The sequence below is a fragment of the Octodon degus genome, unplaced genomic scaffold, assembly GCF_000260255.1.
Source record: "Octodon degus isolate 3935 unplaced genomic scaffold, OctDeg1.0 scaffold00130, whole genome shotgun sequence".
Classification (NCBI taxonomy): domain Eukaryota; kingdom Metazoa; phylum Chordata; class Mammalia; order Rodentia; family Octodontidae; genus Octodon; species Octodon degus.
Window position 1 is genome coordinate 5,694,109 of NW_004524706.1, and position 18,971 is coordinate 5,713,079.

Genomic DNA, 18,971 nt, shown 5'->3' on the forward strand with positions numbered 1-18,971 from the left:
CTCTCTCTCTCTCTCTCTCTCTCTCTCTCTCTCTCTCTCTCTCTCTCTAATAAATAAAAAAAAGAGCATTAGTGAAAATAAAAGTAAAAATACCCAGATTACTTAAGGCATACACTTTATTCAAATCCTCATCATCAATATTACAGTGAAAGCCGGGTGTGGTGGTGCATGCCTGTAATCCCAGCACTTGAAGGCTGAGGAAGAAGGATTGTCATGAATTCGAGAGCAGCCTGGGCTACGTAGTGAGTTCAAGCCCAGCCTGCACTATATACTGAGACACTATATATTTAAAAAAAAAAAAGAAAGAAAGAAAAAAAATCAATGAAGGCTAGGGAGATAGCTTGGAGGTCTAAGCACCTGCCTGGCAAGAGCAAGGACTTGGGTTCGATCCCTGGTACCACATACAGTGCCAGCCACCAAAACCAGGTATAGTGGTGCACGCCTATAATCCCAATGCTGGGGAGGCTGATACAGGAGGATTACTACGAGTCTGAGCTGCGTAGTGAGACCCTGTTACAAGTAAAATATTAAAAAAAAAAAAAAAACCCATGCCAGCAAGATAACTCAGCGATCTAAAGTACCTGCTTAGGCAAGCTTAGGCAGAAGCACAGGGACCGAAGTTCAGGTACCACATACCATACCAGCCCCACCCCTAGGGTGGGCTGAGCTGGCCACACACACACAAAAAATCCAATGAAGGTTTTCTCATCCTTTTTTGTGGGGGAGGGGGTCTAGGGATCAAATGCTCAAGACCTTGTGCTTAACAAGCAGGCACTTATATCTCTCTCAGGCCCAAATTTTCTCATTCCTACTTGCTAGTTTTAGTTCATAGTTGTATCAATATTAAAGCCTAAAAAATATTTCTTCTTTTTGGGTTTTTGTTTCAATGTATTTTAAGCAACAAAATCATAGGTAAATCAGTTATCTTTCACTGTCTTTCCTCTAAAAAATACTGATGCCTCCTCTTCTTGAATCTATCCCTGAGGATTTTCCTGTGCAAAGTTCCACTTCTCTTCTAATTGAATGTTTATGGGTTCTCCAGCTCGTGCCTCCCTCCCTCCCTCGTACCAGGAACCGAACTCAAGACCTCACACTTGCCAGGCAGGCACTGCGCCACTGAGCTACATCCCCAGGCCAGCTCCTCTTAAGAGTTCTAGACAACAACTGTCGAATTCGAAAACAGTTTTCACAAGGAAAAAAAAAAAATCCTTTGAGGGTTCTCCAAGACTAGAAATGTCAGAGTAAAATGGGACAAAGACGGAAAATGGACAGGGAAACAAAAGGAAGAAAATGAGCACAATTCTGTTTTGTTTAAAGAAACAAAGTGACTCAAAATTAGTTAATTTTCATAGGTGCCTGAAGACTTTCTTACAAAGGTATGAATGATAAGTGATAATTCTACCTCTAAAATAAACAAAAGCAAACAAAAACAAAAGCAAAGTCATTTTATAGGATACATTGGTCATATAGGTTTTACTTGTTAACATACACAAAGCAAGATGAAGGAGAAAAAAGAAGAACCCAGGGGCTATTTTTCTAACATCCTCTGTGGCTCCTACTCTGGTAATCTAGGTTACCCTTTCTGTCACCCTGTGACATAAATAGCATTCATTTCCTTTCACAGGCCAGGCAGATTTTAAGGCTTTGTTTCCTGGGTCCAGTGGAAAAAATACTCATAACCATTCCAAATTTCAGTTACTATAAAGATGGTTAGCTTTGAATCAACTTCAGGCAGAAAAAAATTTTGCAAAATACCAAAAGTTGTTTGCTATTAGCACTTTGTTAAACTGACCTAGAATAGCTCCCAAGGGACTTCTGAGAAGTGCTCCCTTCCACTTTATCCATCAGAATCCTCCAGAACACAGCTCCAGGTCTTTGCACACACCCAGATGAATGAAATGCAGGGGTTTTTTTGGTTTTGTTTGTTTGGTTTTTTTTATTTATTTGTGTGTGTGTGTGTGTGTGTGTGTGTGTGTGTGGCCAGCTCAGCCCACCAGGGGGGCGGGGCTGGCTGGCATGTGGTGCTGGGGGATTGAACCGCAGTCCCTGCACTTTGCTAAGCTTATTCTAAGTAGGTGCTTTAGACCACTGAGCCATCTCACTAGCCCAGCCATCTCACCAGCCCTGTTTTTGTTTTATTATTATTAATTTAGGACAGGGTCTACAGGGTGTACAGGGTCCCACTAGGTAGATTAGATTCATAGTGATTCTCCTGTTTTCAGCCATCCAAGCCCTGGGATTACAGGTGCAGGCCACCATGCCCAGTCTCAATCATTGTCTCAGAGAGCAATGGGGGCAGGGCTGGCACAGCAAGCCAGGGATCAAACCCCTGCTGCTGCACTCTGCCTAAGCAGGCTCTTTGGTCCGCTGAGCTATCTAGCTTTTTTTTTTTTTTTTTTTCCTTTCTTTCTTTCTTTTTCCAGATAGAATCTTGCTATACAGTTCAGTCTTCAACTCATCAGGTAGCTTAGGCTGGCCTCGAACTAATGGCAATCCTCTTGCCTCAGCCTTCTGAGTGCTGGGATTACAGGCGCACAACACAAGTTCACCTGGTGAACTTTTTACACAGTGGCTAGGACTAGTAGTGAGCCCTGTGCAGGATCCCCAGTAAGATTTTCTGGACAACATCTAGCAATAATAAGATACTTTTCCCAGCTCAGACCCCATTCCTTCTACAGAAAGAAAAAGCTACTCAGGTTAAAAGCAATAAAGTAAATTAAGAAGCAAAGGGGCTGATGAGATGGCTCAGTGGTCTTAAAGCACCTACTTAGAACAAGCTTAGCACAGGGACTGCGGTTCAATCCCCCAGCATCACATGCCAGCCAGGCCCGCCCCCTGGTGGGCTGAGCTGGCCACACACACACACACACACACACACACACACACACAAATAAATAAATAAATAAAAAAAAAAAAAAAAAAAAAAAGAAGCAGAAAAGCTTCTGCCTAAGGCAGCTACCAGTTTAAGGCCAGTGCAGGTCTTAGCAGCCAAAGAGACTAAGAAAATCAGATAAATGGGTAGCCACTCAACCAGAAGCGTCCAAAGCATCCACCTCACTTCAGCACCACAACTTAGCTCTTAGGTACCAAACTGACTTTGAAAACATGGATTCCAACTGGCAACTAACTTCACTTTACTACTACAATCTCACACTCCTAAATTCAGCAAACACAAATCAAAGAAGAAACATTTTGCGTGTACTTTTTTTTTTTTTTTTTGGTGGAACCGGGGATTGAACTCAGGCCCTTGCACTTGCCAGGCAAGCGCTTATTCTAATGAGCTATCTCCCCACCCAAAGAAACATTTTGGAAAGAACTGCTAAAGTGACACCTTTCCATTCTCTACCAAAAGTGGCAGAATTTCTAGCAGATTCTCCTTGCCCCCAATATACCTAGGCCATAAGGTGCCCTTTCCTTTAGCTTAACCTACAAGGACCATCTTCCTGACAGCCTGACCACAGGCTCTTTACTTCTATGCATAGAGTATTAGCTAGTCATGGTGGTGAACAACTGTAATTTCAGCACTCAGTAAGCTGAGGCAGGAGAATCACCAAGAGTTTGAGGCTAGCTTGGCTTCCATAGTGAGTTCATGCACGTCTGAATAACATACTGAGATACCATCTCAAAAAAGAAAAACAAAAAAACCCAAACTATTAGACTCTTTTATTTTTTATTTATTTATTTTTTATTATTAAACTCTTCTAGGCTGTTGGCCCCTGTAAGGGAAGAATCCCTTTAGTTCTCCTGCTGTGTGCTTCAAAAAGCATTTCAAAGCAGCCCTATGCCTTAGGTTGGCTATTGGGAAGTGGGTCTTTTGGCCATTTTATGTAAGAACCAAACTACTTGCTTCCCTCTTGGGGCTTGGATCTATTGGAGCATCCACAGCAAGCCCAAAGGGTTTCTTCCTCCCATTGTAGAAGGAGTAACTCCTCCTTGGGGGCAAGAGCATCTCTGGAAACAAGAGGTGCCATTCTTACTAATTTCCAGGGGGGCAACTTCGCATTTCCTACTGTAATGCTACTTACTGCCAAATGTAAGGATGGAGACAGACTCTTTTAAACTAAAAGTAAAACCAAAACCTCCACAATAACCCTTCTCCAGTATGTGGCTAGTTTTTCCTTTGTGAAAGGAAATAAAAGGTTCTGCCATGCCTGCACATTTCTCACCCAGGGGCAGATAACTAGCTGCAGAGCGAGCTGGCCTGATTCTCACAGAATGGGCCACTCTGACACCTGTAGCACAGTGGCTGAAAAATCTGAACCCTGGTGCTGACAATACACCTGTCCTCCACCGATTATCTGGATTCTGCTAGCCTCTTGTGAAGAGCGAGGAGAGGATGTGCTCTTGACTGTAAACTCTTCCCCCATCCTAGTATCACAGCCCAGAATGTCATGGAAACTGAAGCAATCGCTGTCTCAAGATCAGCTCAAGTGAACTCTGAGATAAGCCCAAGAAAGATGCGAACTATCAGCTCCATCAGGCGCTTCAATCGCATCTTGTGGCTGCAACGGAGGAGAAGCAGAAGCACGGAGGAAGAGGCCTTGCCTAGTTTCCTCTCGGCTTACAAACTCTTGTGCAACGCCACTCATAGTTTCCAATCCTTGTATGAGTGAGGAGAGTGCCGGCCCAGAGTTGACACAGCTACTTGTCAGGCTCTTCATGCCTGGCAAGTAACTGAGAAAAGTGGTACAAACAGGTAGCCGAGGCTACGCCAAAGCTCCCAAGAAACTGGCGCTTCATTGGGCATACCCAGGGGAAAAACACCAAGGAGCCCTTGTAAGAAAAAAAAAAAAAAAAAAAAACAACGCTGGAGCTGACCATAAAAGGCAGGTCTCCAGGTCCTCCAAAGTACGGGACTGACCCAAATTTCGGCCATGAGCCTTTTGCTCTTCAAACGACGACCAACCTCCTGCTCAACAATTGGCCTTTTGTGCTGCACCACACTGGCCCCTTCCACCTGTAACCTCATCCCAGCCTCCAGTCCCACGGTGACAGGGTCCTCTGGACCAGCTCTGTGCTCCAACAGAGAAACCCACATACACTGCACCCCACCTTAAGGGAGCTCTGTCACAGGAGGGCACACTCCCCACAAACACACTCGCCAAACGCGAAAGGTCAGGACTGAACACCCAGCTCGGCAGGAGAAACGGAGGTTCGAGAGGAGCAGCGAGCAGCCTGAGGCAACTCAGCGCTTCACTCCAACCCCGCCTGCGGAACCCTGGGGAGCCGGCTCCTACCGGCCTCCCTCGACGCGCAGGGCTGAGAACATCCCCGGAGAACTTCAGCCCAGCCTCCCGCCTCCGCAGAGCCTGGACTGTGGTCTTCGTCCACCGCCAACCCGCCAGCCCTGCCCACGCGGTCAGGTCAGCCGTGGCCCCGGGCCCAGAACCCAAGCCCAGCTTCCCACCGCCCGACGGACCTGCAAAGACGCGCTCCCGAGAGCCGGCGGCGGCAGACATTTCCTTGCCTGCTTCCTCAAGCTCTTCATCCCGCCGCCCGGCCCCCGCTCAGTGCACTACGCCCCCAGGAGGCCCCGCCCCCATGTGCCACCTTCACCAATCGAAAGCCAGTCTGTTCCATCATCCCGCCTCTCTATAGAATGGGACACGCCCCCTTAAACCGCGGCTCCTCCAATCACCACCGCCTCTTACGAGACGGATACCTGCCTCCACCAATTGTTGTGTATCCAGGCCAGGTGTCCCGGGCCAGGTTCCAACCGTGAAGCGTCCGCGAGTCTGGCTCTCGCTGCAAGCACTGGTAACCCGACAACCACTGGAATTCAGGATCTGGCGTTGCAGGATCGAAGCCTGTGGCAGGTAAAAAGGAGCTCAGAGTGAGCAACAAGTTTGGAGGGGTTGAAGAGCCATTTCTCTATGATTGCATTCTGTGGAGAAACTCCAATTCCCAAACACAGTGTAACAACCTAAATCCGAGGTCCAGATGCAGTAACAGATGCAAATAGATGCAAATACAGACATGCTCTGCCTTCCTCCGACTGCATAGTGCCTAGTGCTAAAGCCTGCTTTATACATATGTATATTACATCCTTAATCCTCACAATAAGCTACGAGGTAGGGACTTACTATCCCAATTTTCTGTATAGGGCAACTGAGTTCAGAGAGATTAAATCTAAACTCAGAATGGAAGCTTCAAAAGATTAAAGTACGGAAGAGTGGAAGGGTTGAAAGTATCAGTAACCCAGTCGGATGGGGTGGTACACGCTCTTATCCCACGCTGAAGCAAGAGAATTGCCCCGAGTTTGAGGTTAGGATACATAGGGAGACCTGTTTCAAAAAAAACCAAAACTCTACCCATAACCTTCATCTATAACTTGCAAGCCACTCCAAAGAGATACCTCTAAGTCAAAGCAGTGTGCCTGCTGTGAAATAAACAATTTTTTGGATGTGGTGGTACAAGCCTGTAATCCTATCACTCTTGGAAGCTGAGGCAGAAAGATTTCAAGTTACAGCACACTCTGGGCAATTTAGTGAGACGTCTCTCAAAATAACAAGTCAAAAAAGCACTGGGGTATATCCCAGTATGAAGGTCCTGGGTTCAAGCCCCAGTACTGAGGGGAAAAATTGTTATGGTTTAGATCTAGATCTAAAACATCCCCCCAAAGACCAGGCATTGTGGCTCACACCCATGATCCCAACCCTGAGAAGGCTGAGGCAGGAGGACTGCCATGAGTTCCAGGCCAAACTAGTCTACATAGTGAATTCAAGGCCAGCCTGAACTACACAAGACCCTATCCCTAAATAAATAAATAAAATGTCTCCCAAAAGTCTAGTGTGTTTGAAAGGTGATTGTATCATGGGGGTAAGGTATACTCATTGGGGGATTTATCCATTCCATCGATCAGTGAGTTCCTAGGCTGAATGCACTGTCAGGAGGCAAGGGCCTGGTTGGAGATTGGTCACCGGGGGACCAGAGACAGGCAGAAATGTATCCTTTTCCCTGGCTCCTCCCTTCTTTCTCTGCTTCCTTCTTGCCCCAGGGATGAGCAGCTTTTCTCTGCCAAGGCTTTGCACTGTGGGTTTGTGCTGTGGAGCAGGCCAATATTAGACTGAACTGCTGGAAACTGTGAGCCAAATAAACCTGTCCTCTTTTAAGAGGTTGGTATTTTATCCCAGCAATGGCAAGGTGATAAGGACAATCCTCAAGACAAGTCCTCTGGTTTCCCCTTTACACAGATTGCCACCAATCCTTCCTAGAAATTCTGGAGCCACCTCTGCTTCTGACTCAAATCCAAGTCTGGCTGACTCCAAATCACTTGCTGTGAATCCTTATGCTGTCCCACCTGCTCTGCTTGTAGAACTGCATGAATCAGGTGGAACTGAGTTAGACTTGCCAGGACACGATAAATGAGAAGAATGAAGAAATCCCTGTTATGACAATTAGGAGAAGTGGAATTAGTACAGTTTCCCTGCTGGCTAGCCTGTAATGATAAGAGAAATAAAAGGAGACGAGGAAACTCCATTGTTCGTGTTATATAATATCATGGAATTTCGGGATTCCTTACTCAGCTCTGCAGGTAGTCATGCTAATCACTCAAGAGTGTCAGGTACTACAGGGTTTATTGGTCCTAAATTTATCTCATTTTCCTTCAAAACTGAGGACACCAAGATAAGGGTAACTAAAGAAACTTTCAGGAACTCTCACTTGCCAGGTTTGATACTTTCTAGTTCCAGACAGCCCTAGAGCCGTGGCTAGAAATCTTTGAAGCTACGGTCACATCAGATTTCATGGAAATCAGAATCTTACAGACCACCCCATGATGAGATCACCTCCAAGCAAGAACAGTAATCATAAGACAGAATCCGAGGCACACCCCACACACACACACATACACATACACAGAGAAAACCATCTCATGGCACCAGAATTTCCTCTCAAACCATAAGGATTTATCCACATGTGTGGAAGCCGGAAGAACTGAGACCATGATCTATGGACCTGGATTACCTCTGCTAATCCTTAAAAGCTGATCTTGTGTTTTTGTGGCCAGGCCAGTCTGAACCTCCTTTCTCAGAATGAGCTCCTTCCAGTGCCTTTGGCTGGAGTGTTTTTTATTCTCCCTATAACTCTACCTGATAAACCTTTCCATGCCTCTCCCTGATGCAAATTCCCTGCTGCATCCTCAAGTCCTTTTCCTGTAACAGGAGTCAGGGAACCTACTATCTACTCCACGAGGCAAATGTATGAAGGTCCCCACTCTTCTTTGAAAGGCCTCCTCAAACTTCATGTGGTGACAACCCTGGCTGTGGCATGGACCCCAAAATTAAGCAAACTGCAAGACAGACACCAAGCCTACAAAAGAGTTATCCTTGACTTCTGACTTTCATTTTAATGGCCAGGGACCAAGCTCTGTTCATCTGCTGCACAGGGATGTATGCAGAGCCTACTCCGTGTCAGGTGTTGTTCTGACGTAGTTGGGACAAAGCCAGCAACACAGCACAACTCACAGCCTCCAGGGCACTTCATCTTCATCAGTCTGATGGCATCACCACCTCTGCAGTTCACCCCTCTTCTCCAGTGTGGTCGGCAGGACCCTGCTCTGAGCCTTATTTTTTTATGCCTAAACTGTTGTAATTCATTTCTCTTATTTGTCTGCTTTGGACTCTTTCCTCCCTTAACTGCTACCAGAGAAGCGTTTCTAATTTTCCAGGTCACTCCCCAGTTTGAAATTCCTTAACTGCCCTCTGTAAGCCAAGGGGCAAAGTTTAAACCCTGTCATTTATTCAAGACTCTACTAGCTGCTGGGCACTGGCATGTCTGGTGCATGTCTGTAATCCCAGCACTGGGGAGGCTGAGGAAAGAGGATTGTTGCAAGTTCAAGACCAGCCTGTGCTGCAAAGTGAGCTCAAGACCAGCCTGAATTGTATAGCAAGATACTGTCTTAAAAGACAAAAAACAAACCCCTCTACTAGCTACCAGGCTGGGTTTGGTGGTATGTACCTGCCATTCCGCCTCTCTGGGAGGCTGAGACAGGAGGCTTACCAGTTGCACCCTAGCCTGGGCAACTTAGCAAGACTCTATCTCAAAACGAAAAATGGGATGGAGATGTAGCTCAGTGCTAAGGCCCTGAGTTTGATCCTCACTACGAAAGAAAGAAAGAAAGAAAGAAAGAAGAAAGAAAGAAAGAAAGAAAGAAAGAAAGAAAGAAAGAAAGAAAGAAAGAAAGAAAAAAAGAAGGAAAGAGCAAAGCAAAGCTCTTTATGAGAAAACTTCTTCTGGCTCAGCTCTTTCCTACCACAAGTTCAGTCTCACCAAAGGGCCTGTTTTTCCCAACCACAGCCATGCCCATTTCCTCCTTGTTGCCTGCCTGGGGAAAACCTCTTGTTCTTCCTTCTAGTCTCATTTTCAGTATCACCTCCTTCTGGGCATGGTGGCACATGCTGATCCTAGCACTTGGGGGGCTGAGGCAGAAGGATCATTGAGAGTTCAAGACCAGCCTGGGCTACAAAGTGAGCTCAAGGCCAGCCTGAACCACATAGTAAGAGCCTGTCTCAAAATAAATAAATAAATAAATAAATAATAAATAGTGAGGGGAGAAGTGGGAGAGATAGCTCAGCAGCATAAGCACCTGCCTGACAAGCACAAGATTCTTAGTTCAACCCCTGGTACAAATAATAATAATAATAATAATAATAATAATAATAATAATGACAGTCATTATATACAAAAGACTACAAATACTAGAGTTCAGAGGGGTAAAGCAGCTTGCCGCAAATCACAGGCCAAGGACTGGCAAGCATGGACTTGGACTCCAGGAGCTACACAGCTTCAGAGCTCATGCTGCTTGCTTTCCAGGGTGAGCATCACCCATCCAGAAGTTTCAGATGTCAGATTATGGAATGATAGCATACATACAGTGAGTGAAATATAGAATTGGGACCCAAGTCAGGCTGGCAAGATAGCTCAGCAGATGAAGCGCCTGCTTAGGCAAACTCAGGGATCAGAATTTGATCCCCAGCACCCCATGTCATGCCAGCCCCACCCCTGGGCACACTGACCCAGTCATTGAGACCTAGTGTGGTGGCCCACATCTATAATCCCAGTGCTGGGGAGGCTGAAAATAGGAGGATCACTGTGAGTCTCAGCTGCACAGTGAGATCCTGTAACAACCAAATACATGAAGAAGAGGAAGAGGAAGAGGAAGAAGAAGAAGAAAAGGAGGAGGAGGAAGAGGAGGAGGAAGAGGAGGAGGAAGAAGTGGGATCCAAGTCTAACTGGGAAATTCATGTTCAGGCTGGGCTTGAACTCACTATGTAGCCCATGGTCTCCTGGAACTTAAGGCAATCCTTCTGCCTCTGCCTCTTGAGTGCTGGAATTAGGGGCATGCCACCACCATGCCCAGCTTAAAACAAAGCTTAATAGTGAGGAATTTTCCACTTGTAGCATCATATTGGCACCCAGAAAGTTTTGGATTTTTGGAGCCACTTGGATTTTGGATTTAGGGATTGGGAATTCTCACCGTGCATTACTATTACTACTACCCCTCCTACAACTACTACCAATAATCATACAAGAAATTATCTTTCTTATTCTAAGATTTAGAGGTAAAGTTCCTCCTGCTTAGGGCCAGCAAGCTAGCTCAGTGGACTAAGTGCCTGCTTAGGCAAATGAAGGGACTGGGGTTCAATCCCCGGCACCACATGTGGTGCCAGCTCTGCTCCTGGGTGCACTGAGCAGGCCACTGAGACCGGGCATGGTGACGCATGCCTGTAATCCCAGCACTAGGGAGGCTGAAAGCAGGAGGATCTCTACGAATCTGAGCTGTGTGGTGAGATGCTATACCAAATATATAAACTTAAAAAAAATTCCTCCTGCTTACAGAATAAATTCTAAACTTCTTAACTGGAGTTATCTTCTTGTGTCTACTTCCTTTTCCTCAAAGCCTGGTAGGTGAGGTGAAATAGTCGGGAGCCCCTAAGGTTTGAGCCACAGTGAAACCGTCACTGAAGACAAGCTCTTCCCATCCCCACAGAGATGGTACCTTGAAAGGAAACCAAGAGTTCTTGATGACTGCCAAGACCCTAGCACCTGGCTGCCTGAATTTGCATGTCCTCTGCTCTATATATAAACGCTGCTTCACCTGCCAGGCACATCTCTGATCTAAACAAATTCTGTTCTAGAGACCATTAATGTCTCATTACGAGACCAAAGCTAGACCATCTCCTCAGCTGCAGTGGAGGATAGCAGAGTTCAAGGGCATAGAAATCCAAATGATGGCCTTCCCTTGGTTCCAGCAGAGAAGGAGATGGGCTTCTAGAAGCTGCTGGTCCTGCCAATTTGTCAGAGGTTCTGAATCAGGTCACAGACCTTGCCCTGTGCAGCCCTACCCAGAACCAAGAAAGCAGGTTAACCCTGCCATAGTTAATACCAGGCCCAGAAACCATAAACAGACATGCAAACACCATGGTTGGCAGGTGGACTAGGGGCACTACAGCTTCACACCAGCAGCCTGAAGGCACAGAAACTGTGCAGTGAGAGCCCAAAGGATGGACCGTCAGCTGGAGTGTGTAAGCCAGCGAGAGGTCCGTGCTCACCTACCCCCTCTGGGAGCCTGGGGTCTCACCTACCCGGACAGGCCCTGGCGACTTCCTGGAGGAACATCCTGGTGTGTGAGCCAAAGGGTAGCTGGAATGTGAGGCTGAGCTCCACTGTGTCCAGCTGTATGGTGACATCTGAGCCTGCACAGAGGAAAAAGAAATGAGCCCTTGGCTGCAGGGAGCTGAGTACCTGGCTGCATTTCAAGAATGGAGTCCCTAGAAAGGGGAATCAGCGGCCCAGGTTCCCAAAGCCTTGAGCCTTATGCAACTCACTCAGGGCTGTGATAGGGATGGCAGGGGACTTTATGCACAGTTCCAAATGAACATTACCTTACTCTATATAAGGGGTCGAATAATTCTCTGAAAAGTCAGTAAGCCTTGACTGGGTGTGGTGGCTTATGTCTATAATCCAAGGATTTCAGAGGCTGGGGCAGGAGGATCATTGCAAGTTCGAGACCTGCCTGAGCTACAAAGTGAGTTCAAGGCCAGCCTGAACTACAAAGTAAGACCTTGTCTCAAAAGGTCAAAAAAAAAAGTCAATAAGCCTCAACCATACAGTGCCAATGGAACTCGAAGAGACAGGTTCTCTGGACCTGTAGGCTCTTCCCTTTCCAATGGAATGAAAAGCATGCAAAGGTGACCAGAAGGACTATTCACTAGCCAGCCTATCTGACAGTGCCGGGCATTGTGCTGGGAAATAGAAATATTATGGTGAAGAGAACACATGATCGTCAAGGAGCTAGATCTAAAGGCAGCTTGTTCATAGTGTAAGTCCTGTGCCTGGTGGTACCCAGTGAGTACTCAAAAGCATGTGTGAAAAAATATTTAATTAAAAGGATGTACCAGGGGCTGGGGAGATGGCTCAGTAGAACAAGCACTTGCCTGGCAAGTGCAAGGGCCTGAGTTTAATCCCCAGTCCCACAAAATAAAATAAAATAAAAGTATGCACCAAACTCATGAACAGAATTGATGTAGCACAGTGATTTAGAGTATGGGCTGCAAGCGGGGCACAGTGGCACACACCTGTAATCCCAGTACTCAGGACGTTGTACTCAGGAAGATTATGAGTTTGAGCCTATCTTAGGCTACATAGCAAGTTTAAAAGATCAGCCTGTAAAAAAATAAATAAATAAATAAATAAAAATAGCAACAAAAGATCAGCCTGTGCTGTGTACTAAGACTGTTATGGTCTGGGTATAGATTTCTCCCCACAACCTCATGCAGTCGTAGGGCAGGCAGGCTTCTAGAGTTTGCGATTAATTTATGATCCAATGCTGGGATTATAGGTGTGAGTGTTACAGCCGTTCTGGGGTAGATGCGATGTACTGGATGCAATATAAGGGAAGGAGAGAGGCTTGCTGCTGCCGCTGCTCCTCCTGTTTGCTCTTGCTATTTTGCTGTTTTCCATCATCATAAACTGCTGCCCTCTGCCATGTGCCACCCTGGCTTGGAGACAGCTGATTATGGACTGAAATCTCCACAAATTAAGCTACATACACCTTTCCTTCCTTAATTTTGGGTGTCAGGTGTTTTGTCCCAGCAATGAGAGAAAAGTAACCAAGGCAGAGACCTTGTTTCAAAATGAAAGCATAAATGCATAAAAAATAAGTGTGGGCTCCAGAATCTTTTTTTTTTTTTTTTTTTGTGCAGAACCGGGGATTGAACTCAGGCCCTTGTGCTTGCCAGGGAAGCACTTATTCCACTGAGCCATCTCCCCAGCCCCCAGAATCTTGATTCTGAGTTCAAATATGGTTCTGAGACAGCTAGACCAGCTCTCAGTCTTCTGGAGTTAGCAAACATACCAGGGAATTTGGAGTTAAAAAGTGGAATAGGCTGGGCACAGTGGTACAGGCCTATAATCCCAACACTCTGGGAAGCTAAGGCAGGAGAATCATAAATTCAACGGCAGCCTGGGTAATTTTACAATTTAACAACAACTTGTCTCAAAATAAATAGTAAAGAGGTTGTGTAGAGCACTTTCCCGGCATGCACAAAGCCCTGGGTTCAATCCACAGCACTGGGGGATAAAAGTCAGCCATTAGATAAGTCAATACATGGGGGCCAAGGAGATGGCTCAGTAGAATAAGTGCTTGCCTGGTAAGCACAAGGGCCTGAGCTCAATCCCCGGTTCTGCAAAAAGAAAAAAAAGAAAAAACAAAGATAAGTCAATACAAACACATCACTGTGAGTGACAAAGGGCTGGTAAGAATGAGAAAAAGGCACCTGCATCAGCAAGACACAATTTCAGGCTGGATGTGCTAGTACACACCTATAACTGTAGCACTCTGGAGGCTGAGGCAGGGGGAGGCCCAACATGGGCTACCTAATGAACTCAAGGATGGCTTGAACTACAAAGAGAGACCCTGTCTCAAAACAAAGACACAGTTTCAAGAACTTATCAGTCAAAGACTTCCTGGGAGAAGAAATGTGAGACCTGAACCCCGAAAGAACAGGTAGGAGTCAGTCAAGTAAGTGCAAGGGGCTGTGCGGCATTCATGAGGGGAGCGCTGCTGTGGGAACTGCGATCAGCTGGCAGGAAAAGCGTGTTGAATGAGCCAGGGGTGTGGAGATGAGCCTGCGGGGGCATCCTGCAGGCTCTACCTGCCATGGTAAGGGGACTTCACACCATTGCTCTCTTCCTGAAAATCTCATATCCTGTACCCTTGCTGGGACTCAGACTGAAAGGACCACTCACCGAGGATGTAGAGTTCGCCATCTGAGGACACTGTCAGGGAAGGAGACAGAACATCTTTAGCAACCGAGCACCCCTGGCTCAGCATCCTCACTCTTCCCACCACCCTCACAGGCATAGGTGAATGGGAGAGTATCAGAAGAGAAGGGATCATACCACCCAGCCCCCTGCAGCACCTTCTTCCAGTGTAAAGTCCCGCGAGACTGGCACTATCTGGTCCAAAGTGACATCGTCCCCGGTAATGGCCATCCTCCGGTGTGTGTACAGGAAGAGACTAAGGGCAGGAAGCAGAAATGAGGGCTGTGCTTCAGGCCCATCTTGGGGGTCCTGGACGCTCACAGGTCCTTGTGGGTCCCTAGTGCTGGGCTGGCAGTGCACTGACTATACATTCTCCTCAAACGTTCTCTTTCAAGAATGTCCAGGGGCAGAGGGGAGAGAATGTCCACAGAAACTGCCATCTATGGGTGAAGTCAAGGCTGGATGTTTTAGCTGGGCCTGGTGGTGCACACCTGTAATTCCAGCACTCTAGAAGCCTGAGGCAAAAGGTTCAAAAGTTCCAACCTAGCACTGGGTAAAAATGATGTAAAAAGATTTAAGATGTAACATGTATATTTACCAGTTTCCCAAGGTGAATGTAAGCATCATGAACTGCAAATATACACCAATAAAAATTAAAAACTGGAGAAAAAATTCAGAGGCATGCTTCAAAACTTAAAAAATAAAAAAAATTTGACCTCAAGCTGGGTTAGCAACTCAGCAAGATCCATTCAAAAATAAATAATGAGGTCAGACATGGTGGTACATGCCTGTAATCCCAGCACTTGGGAGGCTGAGGCAGGAGGGTCTTGCAAGTCTGAGACCAGCCTGGGCTACAAAGTGAGCTCAAAGCCAGACTGAACTGTATAGCGAGACCCTGTCTCAAAAGACAAAACAAAGCAAAAACAAAAATGAAAAGGGGGGGGCTGCCCCTTAGCTCAGTTCTTTAAGTGGCTGCTTCAACAAAGCAGTCAGGCTCAGGTTGCTGTGGTTCGATCCCCACAACACAAGACAGCCAGTCATGCCTTGAAGGTATTCGGCGCAAAAAAAAATAAAATAAAATAAAAATAAATAAAAATAAAAAGGGGCCAGGAATGTAGTTCATTGTGAAAGCCCTTGATTTAATTTCCAATACTGGAGGGGAAAGAGGGGATAAAATAAAAAAGGACTGGGGTTTAACTTGGCACTTCTTGCATTCAATCCCCACTATTACAAAAAGAAAAATAAAGTTATCATTATGACAATGATTCAGATCCTGCCCTGGTGGAATGGATGAAGGATCCAAAGAAGACTAACCAATCACATGCCTGACAGAGACAGAGCCCCTCACTTACGCATGTTCCTGGCCCCCATGTTCCAGGCGGTGGCGCACAAGCCCCAGCAGGCGGCTCTGCCTGCTGTCTCCCTCACACAGCACCCCTTGTACCGCCTGCTGCTGAGTCAAGGAAACAAACCTGGAAGCTGAGGCCAGACCTCTCCAAAACCAGCCCACCCCAACACTGCCCTGCTCCTCCCCAGTCCATCCCTTCACTGTGTGGACTTGGGCAAGTCGCTTCATCTCTCTGCTCTGCCTCATTATTATCCAGAGCTTTGCAGGAGTTTGGCAAGAAAGCTGTGTGTTTGAAGCACTCAGCAGAGTCCAGGGCCAAGTGAGTACTTAGTATAATATTGCTTTTCCTTCCCGGCGACAGCTCTCACAATGGAAGAGAGCAGCAGACATGGTCAGGTTCCATCCCAAGGAAGGCCAGGGCAGACGCAAGGCTGGCAGATCAGAGCTGGAAAGGATATGATGACACAATATTCCCCCTGCATCAGAGTCTCCTGGATGGCCACAGACTGGTCCATGCTGACTGTGCTGTGCAGACTCTCCTTGGGGCAGGGCAGACAGATACTTCCTGTAGTCTAAAAATTACCCTCAAGGTGATCCAGGTGCCTTAGGAGGCTGTGGGGCAGGAAAGAGGGCCTTTTCTGAAGAGAGAATGGGAGAGGTGCCTAATCCTTCTCCCTCAAACAGACCTTTTCAGATTGTGGGACAGAGGGACTTCATCTCTTTGCCCTGGTCAGATCTGTGATTTGTTGTGCCATCCTCTGTCTGGGAAGGCATCTACTGGTTCCAGAGTAAGGTCCAGTCTACTTGTTGGAGCAGGGTGCCGGGTCCTGTTACTACAGAGAAGAATCTGGACTCTTCATTCCTAGGGCAGAGCTCTGCCTCCCTTCTGTGGGGAGGCAGTATCTGTCCTTCTGAAGCACTCAGGGAGGTGCTAATGGTGTATCTGAATGGCATTAGGGGAACATTTTACTCTCTGGTAGGGAGGGTCCTATCCTAGAAGTAACCCAGGCCTAGTCTATTCTGAAGACAGGGAAAGTGTCCCGTTGCTCTTTGCTCCTCACCCCACCCAGCAGCCCCTATTGCATCAGCCACAGGCTGGGGGTGTCCCATCCAGTAGTCACAGAACAAAGATCCCAGCTGCCACCTCACCTATTCCCTCCTGCCTTGTACTCACTCCCAGCCCCCTGTCATTGCCACCTACCGGTACCTCCTGAGCTGAGCTGTCACCGCTGATGGCGGGAGTCGGAGCCCGGGCTGCGTCAGAGACTACATTTCCCAGAGTACCTTGCGCTGCAGGATGGTCAACCAGCCTGCAAGTCCCAGCATGCCCTCCATTAACCCCCTAGGTCCTGTGATAAACTGGGCTCCCTATTCTGTAAGGGTTTTCTAATGCATGCCTTAAACTTAATCCTCAATCCTCTGTCTTGGGGATAGAGCTTTCTGCAAGGGGCCTAGAAGGAAGATGCCATGTTTATTTTAGATAGAAAAAATGATACTCCCCCCCTCTTTAATCCACCTTCAACTCTTTTCACACCAAGAGGGACAGCTCTGACCTCTACTGAACTTTTCCCCCAAATAATTACTGTTCTAGTTCAATGGAAAAAGAACAAGACTATGAAGAATCTTACCTCCATTTTTACAGTAGAGAAACTGAGGCTCAGGGAGGTTAAACAATTTGACCACAGCCCAACAAACGGCAAGACTGGGACTCAGCTGGAAGTCTGACTTCAGTTTCTGTTCCATTTATATGGCCTTGCACTGCCATATTTCCTTCCTCAGGCTCACCTAGCCCTCTCACCCACGTGGGCCTGTTTGAGGATAATAGCTGTAACCTAGTGTGTAACACTATTCATATTGCTGTAGGTAGCTGAATTATATAGAAATATTATAGGCAGTCAGACAGGGCCAGGCCCTCCAGGAGACAGCCTGGAAGACAAGACACCTTGCAACTGTGAGAGAGATAGATGCTCCTGCTGTGGGCCAGACCTAAAGACCAAAGATCGAACAAACGCTGACCTCCCTGAAGATAAGCATCCAGGATTGATCATCACCTTGAGGAAGCCAGAAAAAGTCACTAATCCAACTGCTACTGGCTGGCTACCAGATAAACTCGTGTTCTATATTCATGTCTGCTTGCTACGTGACTCACTTCCCCATTTGGTCCTGGATCTAATCAATTTTACCTGAGCAATGGTGCTTGTGATCTCATTGGTTGATCACAGTTTTGTCCCACCTCATGCCCACCTAAGTGAGCTCCCAAGTTCTCCACCTTAGACCCACCTCACTGCATGGTTTTACTTTATAAAAAATCCCTGGGAGAGACAGCTTCCCAGGGTAACCTGCTCAGGTCTTCCTTCTGTCCCTCTCTTGGACATAAGCTTTCTTTCCCCAATATTCTGCTCTTAATCTCCATTTTTTCCTAAAATTTATTCTTTGGTTTTAGAGAACATGAACTCAGTCCAGGTATCTTTCAGGTTGGGAACTTCATTCCCCTATATCAATACGAGGTACTGTGTTGACTATCACCAGAAGAGAGGACATGGCCCCCTTGCTCTCAAGGTAGCCCTGGAGAGAGGATGTATTGTTTGAAGAATCCCTCCCTGATTCCCTGGGCTGTGTCTCCTGGGGAGAGACCTTTCTTCTTTGGGGCCTCATTGTCCCCATCTGAGACATGGAGACTAGTCCAGATGGGCAGAAGTGTCCACTTCATATAAGGGATTGCAGGACAGTTCTCTAGCCCCCATATCTTCTCAACACTCCAACGGTGTCTGGCACACAGTGGCCCTCAGAACTGAGTGAATTATTCAATGAATTACAGTAGTGAATTATTCAATGAATTATCTTTTTGCAGTGGTGACCCTGAGACCCAGAGCCTTGGTCATGCTAGCAAAGTGCTCTACCAATAAGCTACACCTTTAATGAATATACCTCTCAGCTTTGGGGCACTTTGATTTCAAAGCATCCTCTCCTCTTTCCCTCAGCTATGCTCTAACATCCCATTCAACTTGCATATGTCAACCCCTTCTAGAAACAGATACTTCTTTCCAATTGTCTCTTCCTGAGAATATTCACAGCACAAAGAGAGATCAAATTTACTGGAATTCCACTTAAAAATCCTGTGGGGGAGGAGAGGGAATAGGGTTGACATCAAATAGGTGGAAGTTACTTCAAAACCAAAGGAACTCCAACTCCAGTCTCATCTCAATGTCAAAGGCCAGGAGGAGGGAAAATGGGATGTGACCAGGTACTTGTTGCAGCCCAGGAAGCTGTCTCTGAGGGATCCTGTAGTCTTCCCACTGAATAGTGGACAGAAGGATTTCTGTTTTGTTTTCAGACAAACCCCTTTCCCTACCTGGAA

General features: G+C 46.7%; 1 protein-coding gene across 1 annotated transcript in view; it reads right to left on the minus strand.

Moving 5' to 3' along the window:
• The window catches only part of Inpp5b (inositol polyphosphate-5-phosphatase B), a 62,062-nt gene extending 45,196 nt beyond the window's left edge, over window positions 1-16,866 (minus strand). Inside the window, exons 1-7 of the mRNA XM_023701112.1 lie at window positions 16,821-16,866; window positions 16,072-16,225; window positions 15,618-15,712; window positions 14,424-14,521; window positions 14,251-14,280; window positions 11,586-11,696; window positions 5,667-5,807 (exon numbers count right to left, since the gene is read on the minus strand). Coding sequence (XP_023556880.1) covers window positions 5,667-5,807; window positions 11,586-11,696; window positions 14,251-14,280; window positions 14,424-14,521; window positions 15,618-15,712; window positions 16,072-16,128 — 532 coding nt within the window. The 5' untranslated portion in view covers window positions 16,129-16,225; window positions 16,821-16,866. The remainder of the gene's footprint in view (window positions 1-5,666; window positions 5,808-11,585; window positions 11,697-14,250; window positions 14,281-14,423; window positions 14,522-15,617; window positions 15,713-16,071; window positions 16,226-16,820) is intronic.
• Between the last annotated feature and the right edge of the window lie 2,105 nt (window positions 16,867-18,971).